The sequence below is a fragment of the Gekko japonicus genome, unplaced genomic scaffold, assembly GCF_001447785.1.
Source record: "Gekko japonicus isolate JY-2015 unplaced genomic scaffold, Gekko_japonicus_V1.1 scaffold1387, whole genome shotgun sequence".
Classification (NCBI taxonomy): Eukaryota; Metazoa; Chordata; class Lepidosauria; order Squamata; family Gekkonidae; genus Gekko; species Gekko japonicus.
In genome coordinates, this window is record NW_015174881.1 from 446,240 (window position 1) to 460,323 (window position 14,084).

General features: G+C 45.3%; 1 protein-coding gene across 2 annotated transcripts in view; it reads left to right on the plus strand.

Annotated features, from left to right (window-relative positions):
* Positions 1-6,360: 6,360 nt before the first annotated feature.
* Positions 6,361-14,084, plus strand: part of ELAC2 (elaC ribonuclease Z 2) — a 31,800-nt gene continuing 24,076 nt past the window's right edge. Inside the window, exons 1-6 of one of the 2 annotated variants that reach the window (XM_015424888.1) lie at positions 6,361-6,674; positions 8,485-8,535; positions 8,638-8,708; positions 10,732-10,796; positions 11,468-11,525; positions 11,880-11,948. In XM_015424888.1, coding sequence (XP_015280374.1) covers positions 6,436-6,674; positions 8,485-8,535; positions 8,638-8,708; positions 10,732-10,796; positions 11,468-11,525; positions 11,880-11,948 — 553 coding nt within the window. In that variant the 5' untranslated portion in view covers positions 6,361-6,435. The remainder of the gene's footprint in view (positions 6,675-8,484; positions 8,536-8,637; positions 8,709-10,731; positions 10,797-11,467; positions 11,526-11,879; positions 11,949-14,084) is intronic. The other variant, XM_015424889.1, reaches the window with a different exon arrangement.

Genomic DNA, 14,084 nt, shown 5'->3' on the forward strand with positions numbered 1-14,084 from the left:
GGGCTCCCAAAAGTTACTGCACAACAGCTTGGCAGCACCCCAGCCCCACCAGACCAGTGGAAATCAGAATTTTTAATTTAAAGTTATGAGGTAGGTGTTGTTTTATGAGGTAGGTGTTGGGTGAGGGAGCCCACCCCCACTTGGCAGATGCAGCCATTCTCCCACCCAAGTGCCAAGGACGCAAACCACAGGCCAGATTACCCAGAGAGGAAGAGGAATGGGAGGATACGCAGAGACACAACAGAAGGCCCTGTGAGTTTTCAGAGAGGCATAGCCCAGCAGGGGGAGGTTGACCTTGAGGAACGCCAACTCATCCACCCGGGCTGGGTCCAGGCAGGAGCGGTGGGGGCTGAGAATGTCTCCCTTCTGGGAGAATACCTGCTTGCTCTGGACACTGGTGGAAGGGCAGGAGAGAAGACTCATGTCCACACGAGGGGTTGGGCCAGATGGCAGCCTTGTGTGACCAGTACCCTAGGGGAGCAGTGGAGGGGAACTTGGCGAGGCACTCCCTCACCATCACCTCTGCCATCGCATGCTTGGTAGCTTTGCCGCTACTGGCCTCCCAGTTCACTACTCCAATCCAAAGCCTTTTATTGGCATATAAATCCAGTTCACTACTGACAACCAGTAGTGAGGCTTCTCAAGGCAGAGGTGCCAGCCAGGCTGTGGCTCCTCCTCTCCCCGCCTCTTCCACCCGCTGTTTCCTCTGGCCATGCCTGCTGGCTTGTAGCCTCCACACTTCTTTGTGGAGATCACGCTTCCATTGCATGATATCCGCATTCCACAGAGCAATGCTGCCTTTTATCTGGGTGTAAGGACTGGCCCAGGGCCAGGACAGTCCAATCCCCCAGGGAGACCTCTCAATCCTGAACCCACAGGCATGAGAGCTCCCTAAAATTTACACAAGTTGTAAAAATATCACTAATATTTATTAAAATAAGAAAAATCAAAATTCAGTCAGGATACAGTTGTCAGGCTCTTTACACAAAAAAACTCCTAAAGACTAATTAATACTTTAAAGTTCCTCTCCTTAGTCTGATAATATGTAACTGATATAGACAAAATTACCATCTCCACACATTGGTCATCCTGGCATTCTCCATCATTGGGGGAAGGCATCCACACTGGTTAGGTCACGCCTCCTCTCACTCCAGGCAGGGCTGTGCAAATTTTTGTGTATGCCTACTTTGATAGAGCAAGGGTGTCCTTCCAGTTTTGATAGCCCTGCTGCTTCAGGAGGTCGTTAGAGCCTAGCTCCATTTACCAGATTAGCAGCAGCTACAAAAGAAAAAGAGAAAGGAACAACGCAAAGACAGAGAAAAATAAGACACATGGATGCCAAGAAGGCTCCAGGTCTGGGGGCTTCAGGAAAAAAGGATCTGACTCTAGGTAACCTTACCCGTCCAAGGCCTTGGGCAAAGGGGAAGGACTATGAGAAACCACTTCCATGCAGCTACCGGAAGACAGGCTGGGTGTTCCTGAGGCCTCGGGGTCCCACCTAGCTGCCGTGGCTGCATCAAGGCTGATTCCTTATAATGTGGCAGGAACAACAGCCGCAGCTGGGTCCAACATGGCCGCCATTGTGTTTTCCCTGCGTTTTATGAACAACCCCCTGCTGACTGGCCCATGAATACTTTGAGAGCAGCTTGGCTACTGCAGACCTTGCCAACAGCAATGAACTTAGTGCCACAATATCATTGGGGCAGTCAGAGGAGGAGAGGGAACCTACTGATAACAGACCCAGTGGAAGGGGATGATCCTCCAGCGAAGTCTCAGAGGGGCCCCAAAGGGAAAAGAGGCACAGAACATTGAGCCTTTCCATCTCAACATCCATACAGTCGTTGGCATCATCTTCAGAGGGGAAGGTTCCTGAGGAATGAGGGAGAAAAGGGCACTTGAGACATAGGTCAAAGAGAGAAGGATCTCTAACCCCCCTTCCCTCAGCAAAGAAGCCCAAGCCGTGGTATAGAAGGAAGCAACCACCTTACAGACTGGGATCAGATGTGGAGAGCAATCCCTCTATTATCTCTTCTGCAACCATCCCTTCAGACAGAGAGGAAGATGAATGGTCTGGTGAAGAGTCTGGCACCAAAGAGACCTCTACCAGATTGTTCTAACTTGAGCATTATCAGAAATTGCTCAAGAAGGTAGTTTCAACCCTTAACTACTACACAGATGCAGGTAAACAGAAAACCTCAGACACTACTGACAACCTGGATGTCAGAGGCTTCAAGAAGTCAAGGAAGAACTGGACTGGCTGCCCTTTCCCTAAACATTATCAGGAAGTGATCAGGTCAGAATGGACACTTCCTGGGGCTGGCTCTACCTTGAACACTGTAGCCAAAAAGTTTTATGTTTTACCACATGAGACCATGGAGGACCTGAAAGTACCATTGGTTAATGCCCATGTGGTGGCACTACATTCAGAGGCAGTCTTATGCAAGGATGGGGACAACATCCTTAAAGACACAGTAGACAGGAAAAACGAGACAGTTCTCAATAGAGCCCAAGAAGCAGCATCCCTAATCATAAGAGCCTCTGCAGTTCTTTCAAACTTTATGTGCGCCATAGTCATCTGGGCGGATGGTCTACTTCAGCATCCTGAACCAGACCCATTCACCTTAAAGCAGTTTGCTTCTGATGCCTCACTGGACAGCCTACAATATTCTGCCAGGTCTCAGGCAGCCAATGTAGTGGTGAGGCGGAACCTCTGGCTTAAGCAGTGGAAGGTAGACGCCCTTTCTAAGGCTAACCTATCCACTGACACATTCTTGGGCTGACTGCTATTCGGTAAAGGACCACTGGATAAGGTATTGGTCGAAACTAAGGAAAAGAGGCAAGCTATGCCCTCTACGACTATTTCCAAAACGAAGGACTTTAAACCAAGGTCTTTTCAGTCTTTTTGATCGTATAAAGCTAACAACAAAGGCAGAGACTACAGACAGAGTAGAGGGGGCTGTCCTCTTCCTACCAATCAAGATTCCAAAGGAAAAAGTTCCAGGGGCTCAAGAGGGACTCTAGCAACCAAGGAAAAAACCCAGCCGTATGACACCAGGATCGGTGGGAGACTGCAGGAATTTGCCCTACAGTAGAAATGGACCACGCAAGATCCTTGGATTCTCTGCATTGTGGAATCAGGATCCAAGATCCAGTTTTTTTCTCTCTCTCCATGCTGGTTCGTACAGTCTCCAGTGCAAAAAGATCCAGTAAAGCTGATCCATCTGAAGGAGGCAGTACAGCACCTTATGGACACTGGTGCCATAGAGATCCTTTGGAAGTGTAGTGGATGAGTTTAGCATTTTACAGGCAAGATGGATTAATCAGCTCTGATATCACCATGGCTGTAGCCATACATCTTTGTGGTGGCCCTTATGCTTATTAACTTTGTCTGCTCTGGTATCGTACGAGGCTGACCACTGTTGGCATAAGCCCGTTCGATGAATTGAGAAGGATATAATTCTCTGGTATAATTTTCAAACAAATTTGTCTTTTGGTAAATGTCTGTACTAGCATGCCGCTTTTCCACAATTGGCCTTTCCTCTCAGCTACTACCTATCCCAGCCTCAGGCACCCTGCCCTTACTGTGGGACATTTGTATATGAATTGTGTGTGTATGTGGGGGGAGATGGAGCGATATAGGCTTGCTAACCTCCAGGTGGTAGCTGGAGATTTCCGACTGTTATAACTGATCTCCAGGTGACAGAGATGAGTTCACCTGGAGAAAACGGCTGCTTTCGAAAGTGGGTTTATGGCATTATAACCACATTTTAAAAAGGTAAAGGTTCCCTTGCTCGAAAGCCAGTCGAATCCGACTCTAGGGTTGCGGTGCTCATCTCCGTTTCAAAGCCGAAGAGCCAGCGCTGTCCGAAGACGTTTTCGTGGTCATGTGGCCGGCATGACTAAACACCAAGGCGCACAGAACGCTGTTACCTTCCCACCGAAGTGCCTATTTATCTACTTGCAGATTCTTGCTTTCGAACTGCTACTAGGTTGGCAGGAACTGGAACTAGAGACGGGAGCTCACTCCGTCATGCAGCTACCCGGGTCTCGAACTGCTGAACTACCGACCTTCCACAGCCTGCAGTTCAGCGTCTTAACCACTTGAGCCACCGCAGCTCCTTATAACCACATTTAAGTCCCTTCAAATCCTGCCCTCCTCAGGCTCCACCCCTATTATCTCCAGGTATTTCCTAACCTGGAGCTGGCAACTCTAACTGGAAACTTCCAGTATTAACTTGAAAAGAGTCCTTGTTGATGATACTCTATGGGCTATGGGCAATCATACATAGACAGCCAATGCAAAACAACCAGATCCACGTACCATAAAGTTCTCTGTGCAACCTGGCTTCCCTGTTTCTGTTTATTCGTGCCGTGCATATAGCAGTGGTCCAATGGAAACTGGAAGCAAGTGCTGCAGGCCCATAGCCAGGATTTTTTTTTAATTTGGGGGGCCTTTAAATAAGTCGGGGGGGCACTGATATAAAAATAAAATTTAAAAAACTCACATACACTGGCTGGCCCTTGCCCCAGCTGGTCTTCCCATGTGGTGGCTGGAGGGAAGTGTAGGCCAGGCTCCAGCCGGCCGGCTGTGGAGGGGCAGCAGGATGTGCAGCAACAGGGTGAGAGAGGATTGAGGGCAGAAGCGTCAGAAGGGGGTGAGACTCCCCTGCACCCTGATAGCTGAAGAAGACGGGGAGTCATGGGGAGAGGGGTGCTTGGAGGGATGTTGGGCAGCCATGGACTTAAAAATACCTGAGAGGCAAATCGACCGATCTCCTGGCCCATCCTTGACAAGGCAGCACAGCGTATCGGGAAGCCTGCATGGAAATTCCACAGCCCCCGTTGTTTTTTCTTCCCCCTTGATGCCAGGCAGAGGCCTGGTCATTCTTGAGAGAGAAACTTGCTTCTGGCTGCAATCCACTTTCCTTGGAGTAAGCCTTATTGCTTTACACGGGACTTACTTTAGAATAGTCAAGCTTTGGATGGTGCCCTCAGTTCTCCATTCCTGGGAATGAGATGGTAGCCGAAAGAAATCTCTGCACTACCCAGAGCAGCCCCCCTGCCAAGGGGGACACTGTCTGGCCCAGGCTCCAGCTGGTCTTCCCATGTGCAGCAACGGTGCGAGGGGACAGGTGAGCAAGCGCCAATGTGCCCTGGAAGCTGAGTTGGCCCCCACTGGTGCTCCAGCTGGCCAACCGAGCACAGCCGAAGGAGGCAGAGGAGGAGAAGGTGCCCCAGCCTCGGCCATGCTGTGCACCTGCCCTGGCCCTGCCGGCCTCAGAGCGCGACCAAAAGTTACTCCCGGCCCCACTTTGCCTGCCAGCCAGCCCGCCTGCCAGTCCACTTCGCTCCACTTTTTGTGGCGGCCACCCCGTGACCTGGTTCTCCACTGAGTGCTGGCCTCACCTGGGAGCCTCGCATCAGCACTGTCCATTCAAGACCCCCAGCCCCTCCCCCCAACTGCCTGCCCGGGATGGAGCCTGCAGGGCTACTGGCAGGCATCAAAGGGATGGGGCAGTGGCACAGAGTGCTCTGGGTGGCCCAGAGATTTGGGGTGGTTGGGCTGGATATGAAGTTGTGGGGGCCAGGCAGGCAGTGGGGGGGAAGTGCTGCCAGTAATCCCACCCCCCCATATGATATTCCTCAGGTTAGCCTGATTTCGTCAAATCTCAGAAACGAAGATGGGTTGGCCCTGGCCAGTATTTCGATGGGAAACCACCAAGCAATAAAAGGGTCGCTACGCAGAGGCAGGCGATGACAAACCACCTTGAAAACCCTAGGGGGTTGCAATAAGATAGCTGCGACTTGACTGCAAAAACAAAAAAACCTCAACCACATACGGAATGTGTTCAGCATACTATGGAGATAATCCAGAAGTGCTCCTGCATACAGTTTTGGGACCTGGGAAGTAGAATGCAGTAACTTCCGGGTTGGAACTGGAAGTCACTGTTGAGCGTTGTTTCCTACGGGTATCATAGTCTCCACGAAACGTCTTTAAAAAAACCAAGATGGGTAGTCGTGTTAGTCTGTAGCGTAGAAAAGAGCAAGAGTCCAGTAGCACCTTAAAGAGTAACAACATTTGTGGCAGGGTATGAGGTTTCGAAATCAAAACTTCATACCCTACCACAAATTTTGTTATAACAAAGTGGCTCCTTTAAGACCAAACAAAGGTTTATTCAAAGCGTAAGCTTCCGTGCGCAAAGCACGCTTCTGGCCTCTGCCACATGATGATGAGGAAGGCTGAGTTTACTATTCGCCACGGTCTGTCACGTGAGGCTAGTTTCTTTCCGGTTATTGGCCATTGGGCGTCTGAGCGTCGCATGCGTCGAGAGCAAAGACAGGATTGGTCCGTGAGAAGATCTGTGCGTTTCAGCGTGAAGATCGCTGTGCAGTCTGGCGTGGGTGCCCCTGGAAAGCTTAGAGTGCGGTGTCTGAATGTGGAAGTGGTGGTTGCGGGCGACGGTTAGAGCCATGTCTGGTGGGGGAGCCGTCCCCGGGCCCCGCCGGCAGCGCCCGCCCAAAGACCCACTGCGCCACTTGCGCTCGCGGGAGAAGCGTCTGGGTGCCGCTGGGACCTCCGGACGCAATGGGCCTCGTACTGTCTTCGTGCAGGTGGCGGCTGCTGGCACACGAGACGCGGGAGCCGCGCTCTATGTGTTTTCCGAGTTCAACCGGTCAGCGGGGTCCTTTCGCATAGGGTGTTCGCGGGTGGGGTAGATGATGCAGTCATCTTGTTATACAGGGCTTGGGTTCGTTAGGGGTTGGGTGGGAGGCCTCTTGGAAACCCGCCCTTATTTTCGTGTTTTCCATGTTAAAAGAAAAATCAGATCAAAATGTAATAGCAAAGATATCATACGCACTTCCAGGTCCCCGAGTTCTTGTGAGCCGCATGCTTTTCTTCCCTCCTTCATCGTCAAACTGGTGCAATATGCTCACGATTGTTGCTGTCCTGCTTCATTCTCTGCTCATGTTCTCTGACGAAAGACCATTTCGTTGCGGTATCGCTTTTGATAAGGTTGCCACACCTTGAAGGAAGACACTTGGATTTTCTTCATAATTCCATGCCTGTAGAGATTAGAACGACACATTCTCTTCATCTTGTGTTGGTTTAATCGGCAGATATATGTGCAGCTCTTTCAATAGAGCCTTGCTTGGATGGACTCTTCTTGGTCACATACAGGGCTCTCTCTTCCTCCTCCTCACTTCAGAATATTTGTTTTATGAATGACCAGCAGTGCAACCCTCTGCTCCCCCTGTAGAAAAATGAGTAGGATTGCTTTCTCTTTAACCTCTTAAACTGGTTGTCATATAAGGAAGGGTTTCTAAAGTCTGCTGCAACCTGTGTGATGTTCCATTTTAGTAAAAAGATTATCTGCTGTCTAATTTACAGTCCATATCCTGCAGCTCCTGAAGAGTTGCAATATATAACATTTAGATCCGGATGATGACTTCATTATCCTTTTTCGTGGCCTTTTTTCCAAGGAGTTCAAGACTTCCTTGTTGAGAAATGTTCCCAGTGGGCAAATGAACTGTTTGCCTATCTGCTTCAGAAGGCTTAATGTTACATGTTATGAAATCTAAACTTTCAGGTATCCTGAACTATATTTCTATTAGAAGTTTATTTCCTTTCAGGCTTCTTGCATCATCTGTTGTTTCTGTTTGCTCTGACTCACCATACTATTGCATCCTGGTCAGTCTTATTATTCTGATTCAGGACAATATTATGTTTAGATAGGATGACTGAAGAAAACTAAAAAATACAGCCTTAAAAATAAAGTGCTCACTATAAAGGACCCAATCCAAGTGCTGTACAAAACATGAGTTATTATTCAAAAAATATCTTTCTCCAAAGTATTCTTCATACAAAAATATTACAAAAGGACACAGTCTCAAAGAGTAGAACAACAAAGGCACATAGGTTTAAAGACACTATGAATTCAATCCCGTATCTTGTGCCTAGGCACACAATTCCAAAATAAAGTCTAACAGTTTAAATCCCATGTTGCCTGATAGAAGGCACAGCCATATAACTAATGTTCTGTCCTGTTGGGGCGTGTCGACCTTCTTTGTCCTGTTTCTCAAAAGAACTTCGTCTGAGAAGCAACTGTGACCAGTTTGTGGCAACACTTTTTCTTTCAATCTTGAGATCAGTAGCCTGAAGCCTACAATTTTCTTTCCAAGTTCTACGGCATTTGGATTGGGTTCTTTATAGTGAGTTGTCATAGGTGTTGGTCTATTTGTGGTTGTATTACAAATACAGTGTGCATCCTTTGCTCTGGTTCCATCCTTTCATCTGACGCTGTATGTGAGTGTGTTGTTTTATTGCTGGAAGGAATGGGATGATAAATTACTTTCTGCTGCATTTGCACATTCCTGATATTGTTGTCAGCTCCATTTTGCCAGTAGAGAATGAGTCATTTGTAGCCATGAGTCAGTTATAGTCCTAATGAGTGGTTTTGCTGATCATAAAATATTTCATTTTAGGTATCTCTTTAATTGTGGAGAAGGAGTACAACGCCTTATGCAAGAGCACAAGTAAGCCTGATTGGTGTCAGGATGTGGGGGTGGGAGGGTAGTGCTGCAAGGAAGCTAGCTTCTGATAAATTCTGATTTCATAATACTATTTTCTTTCCTCAGGTTGAAGGTGGCTCACCTAGACAACATCTTCCTTACCAGAATGAACTGGGCTAATGTTGGTGGTCTATCTGGTGAGTTCATTCAGCAATTCTACTGTCTTAATTTGAATTTTTTAAATTTCTCCAGTAAAATGGTAATCTGTAGCAAATCTGAGCATATACAGGGGTAGTTGCAGGCATCCACGCTTATTACTGATTGTATGACCTGTATTTGGAGTTTTGTTTCTGTCATGAAATGTTCATGTTATATTTAAATTCCTTACAAATCTGCAATTATTGCTGAAAGGTTTAGTGTAATGTCTCTGTCCAAAATTATTTATTACCTAAGGAAAGAGAATTAAATAAATTTGCCAAGAATGAGGAGTTCTAAGGCACCCTAAAGACTGCAACACTTTTTCTTGGCAAACATTCACAGAGTAGAGTCAATTTTTTTCAGATTCCATTTTTCTGGATAGGAGGAGGGCTGTAACTTAGTGGCCGAAATATGCTTTGCCTGCAGAAAGTTCCTGGGTTTAGACAGTAGCATCTCTAGATACAAGGATCTTGGGCCGTTATGGCTAAAATGCTGAGATTTATTGCCATTTAGAGGAGTCAGTGGTGAACTAGATAAACGAATTATATGACTGGTTTCTGGGTGAAGGTGTGTAGGAAACAGACTATACAGTTCCTGTGTTTTTTATGCTAGTTAAGGGGACAGAGTAGTTTTTCTAAAGAATCAGTATTGGTGACTGAAACTCATTGGCTTACTGGGTTTGGAAAAGCTTTGTGAATCAGCAGTAATAAATTATTCCACTTTTTAAACAACAAAAATGTGGCACTGCCTATATAGTGGAGCTGAATGAGAAGTATTTGGGGTCATTAAGAGTTGTCTGGGTCCCAAAGAAATAAATAATGCAACCAATCAGTTCAGCTCTTTGGATCAATCTGACTGTTGCTATATTTGCAGCCCTATCTAACAAACCCTCCAACATTTCAAAAATGAAAATAGGGACATTCTTTTTGTACTTTTAAAGCTCCTACTGTTACCAAAAATAGTTACCTGTATTTTCCCTCCTCTGTATTGTTGTATGATACTACTTAGAAGTATTAGGTTATTAACACAGCGAGTTTATACTTATTCCTGTTTGTAGCTGTGAAAAAAAATCTTAGCTCTTACAATGACTTTATTGATGTACTTTTACTTTACAGCAGATAGATTCATCATATGATATGAAGGTTAATGCCTGCAGGAGCAAAGTACATATTATAGATGGACAAGTGTCATATGTCCTACCATTATAATAATGACAACCCATTGCTTGAACATTGCTTTCTGGGTGCTTCTCACCATGAGTATTTACAGTTGCATCTGCCCCCTGGTGCCTTCAGTGCAGAAAAATAATTTCCTTTCGCTCTAGCTTCCTGTTATTGTTTTCCTCTGTTTTTAAAGCAAACTCTCACTATGGCTGCAAGCTTTACCAGAGTGCGGTTGAAGAAAACCCTTGTTGCCCACAAGATAATGCTAAGCCCATGAACCAAGTAGACTGTGCCTCCCCCCCCCCCCCCCCCCGCACAGGAGGCCATCAAGAACAGCTAATAACCTGTGATAGATCTGAGGTAACTCAGTGGGTTTCAGGGATGAATGGGGGTTTGAACCCTGTTCAAGTTCCAGTGCTCTATCCATTACACCTCAACTGCTCCTCTTATTTTGTGTATATAGTCTGTTTTACTTATTTCTCTTGGTGAAGAATTCAAAGGAATAAGCCAAAGAGCTAATGGTTCAAATGAAGAGGAATACTTTATTGTTCAGGTGAAAAAATTCCCAACATGTTTCACAATAAAGCTTTTTCAGGGGAACCTGATGTAATACATAGTTCTAGGAAATGAGTTCCCATAGGTTCTTTTGCCTATTTTTTCCTGCAATTGGTACAGCTCTTCTGTTTGAAAAATTAAAAATGTCAGCAACTTTATTATTAAGGTAAATGTGGCCTTTTTGTCTTTTCTGCAGTAGCTGGTGAGTAGGTACTCTGTTTTTCATGATTGTTAAGGCCGTTCTAAAACTTGAACCTGAAAGCAGTTTTTAAAGCTGAAGTTTTGCTTTTTTCCCTTCTTCTAGGAATGGTTCTTACCTTGAAAGACACAGGAGTTCCAAAGTGTGTGCTCTCTGGACCACCACAACTGGTGAGTGGCTGTGTTTCTTCGGTACTTATTGGTGTAACTGTTCAGCTCTACAATGTCATATGTTGGTAGTGAACAACACAGACTAGTGCTTTCCTTGGAGTCCTTTGGTTCTGTTTTTATGGCTAGATTTGCATAGTGGGCTATCCACTTGTGAGCAAATCTACAGAGCTCAATATCCTTTGGACATCTCTTGTGTCACATAATAGTAGTGTTTGGCAGTTCTGCTTTGTACAGAAGGGATGTTTGGGGTTGGGGACAAGAATGTCTGAGCCTTTAAGGTTGGCATTGTGCCTACTGATAGGGCAGGGCAGATCCAAGGATGTAAAGGTTATTTCTATGTTCATGAAGAATTATTTCCTTTCTAATGTCTACATCTTGACCTGTGAAGATGACAATTCTGATGTGCTCTTGTCTTGTCTCCTTTCTGTCCTGTCCTTTGCAGTGGTTTTATAATTCTGATGTGCTTTTCATTTGCACCTGTGTGTGTAATGTGGCACACATGTGGTAATATAGGCAACGTGGTTGGCTGTTGTAAGGTGACAGAAGCAGATGAAGTGTGTCTTACTGAACACACAGAGTGGATGAGAATAACTGTGCTGGTATCTTGCTCTATAGTATTGTGACATGACTTGATTTATAGTAACAGTGTCTCTCCTATAAATCTCTTCCAGGAACAGTACCTGGAAGCAATCAAAGTCTTTTCTGGTCCACTAAAAGGAATAGAATTAGGTAGGAGCTGTACTTCTGTGTTTGTTTAATTACCAGCAGCGGCTAAGTATTGTGCTGCACTTTTGTTCATGAGGCAGATCAGAGGACTGCACTTCCTATTTGCGGCTGTTTGTCCTGAATTTATCTGTGGCACCTTATTTCATGGTTGCTGACCATGTTCACACTTCTTGTAGAGGCAACTGCCAAAGAACCAGTAGAAGCCATGAAGCATGCAGGGTTTTATTTATTGATAGATTTATTGGAAATTTTAACCAAACCTACCATGCTCTTGTTCAGTTACAATGTTAATTGTTTAGAAAGATGTACTTGTTGGGGCTATTCTAAGATGTTTTGTTTCATGTGTTTTGTTTCCAGCTGTGCGACCCCATTCTGATCCAGAATATGAAGATGAAACTATGACTGTCTATCAGGTTCCCTTGGTAGGTGAGTAAAAGGGTAAATGGGTGACTCTGCAGATAAAATGGTGAAGGTGACATGCATTCTAAAATAACAAATTGCCTGCTTGCACTAGGGCAATTCAAGTCATGTATGAGCTAAGAACAGTCTCTAGTTTGGCTGTACAGCCCTTTTAGAACTGGTTAGTTTAATTATGTTATTATTTCTGTTTTATGGTTTTTGTTATTCTTTTAATGGCTTTTTGCCATCGTATATATAAAGAAGCCCTAGCATATTGGCATTTTCTGACTCCTCCATTGTCTGTGCTGTGTGCTCCAGCAGCCATTGACCCGTCAACTGCCACTCAAGAGTATTCGTATGCCATTGGCTGGGTGCTGGGTCCATTCCTTTCCCCTGCCTACTGCTGGCTTGGCCCCTGCTCTTCCCTGTCTGAATAAACTGCCAAAATGGCTGTCTCTCTGGACGAAGACGCTTCTGCTGCTGCTGTTTCGCTTCTCTGCTTCTGGCTGGTTACTGATATGGCTGTTCCCTGCTTAGGAAGAGGCTTCTGCTGCTGCTTCTCCTGCTTGGCCACCAGCTGTCAAACCATTCTATTCTCCTGCTGTGGGGCTCACTTTCCCCTCAGTGGCTATTGCTAGGTTCTGTCAGTAAAAAGACAGGGGCAGGAGGCCCTTTCAAGGTCTTCTTTGGCCTTTGCGGGGAACTCATTGGGGCCAGTCCTGACTCAGTGTTGCCAGCTCCAGGTTGGGAAATTCCTGAATATTTTGTGGTGGAGTCTACGGAAGCCAGAGTTTGGGGAGGAGAGAAGCCTCAGCTGAACAGAATGCCATAGAGTCCATCCTCCAAAGCAGTTATTTTCTCCAGGGGGAGAGAGATCTGTTGTCTGGAATTCAGTTGTGATACCAGGTGATCTTCAGGCACATTGACTTTATTGATGTACTTTTACTTTACGGCATATAGTTTATTCATCATATGATATGAAGAGATTGAGATTTCTCCCCCCCTCTCCTCCACTTACTGAGTTTCTGGCACTGGCCAAATAAGGAGAGAAGGGGAAAAAAAATGGTGGCAACAGCATTATAATCTTGTGGATTTAACCTACAAAGGAGAATTCCAGCATCAAATTATACAAAATGCAGGACAATATTATAGCCAAGCTGACTCAACCTACAGAGAAAAGGATCTTCAGCACTTAAAAGGGCAAGACACAGAACAATCCTGCAATCAAATTGATCAAATCTACAGTGAGAACAACAGATCTACTAAAAGACTGTCAAATTCTGGCATCCTCAAAGCTATATTCCAAAGAGAAGATGAAACCGAAGCTGTGGAAACCTCAGCCACCTTAAAAATTAGATGTAGATGGCGAATGTTAAAAGAAATCCCCTCCATCTATAAGGAAAAGAGGCATAGAATGATGATCTTATTGAAAAAAAGGAGTTACAAGAAGAAAAGGATACAGCTTTTTAAATAAGACTGATTCAGAGAATCTCCGTTTTTGTGTAAGATGGGCTAGTAAGATGGGCCAGGGAAAACTGCATTTGCAATTAGTTAATATTGGTTATAACTGAATGTATTTTTATGCATTTATAAAATTATTGCTCATAATAAAATTAAGGAAGATTTTAAGAGAAGACAATATAAACAGAAGATAATATAAAATATTAGAGATTAAGTAAAAAAAAAAAAGGAGTCAGAGGTATTTCTGTTAAACTGCTTACCAGATGACTTAGATAAGAACCATAGATACTTTATTTTACATGTTATAATAGCCAGGGGCCATTTCGTAGAAAAAGAGGTGCAGGAGCTCATTAGCATAACTCCTTAGCATAACTTATTTGCATATGCTACACTCCCTGACATCACCGGAAGTGTGTCAGAAGGTGGGAGAGCTTGTATCTGAATAAACCTTGGTCTTAAAGGTACCACTGGACTCTTTGGATTGTTACCTGGGGGGGGGGGACATGCAGATCTGCCCTCACAGAGAGCTTTTACCTAAATAAGCCTTGGCCTTAAAGGTGCCACTGGACTCCTTGCATTGCTACCTATTGGGGGGGGGGGGAACATGCAGATCTGCCCTCACAGAGAGCTTTTACCTAAATAAGCCTTGGTCTTAAAGGTGCCGCTGGACTCTTTGCATTGCTACTTATGGGGGGGGGACAT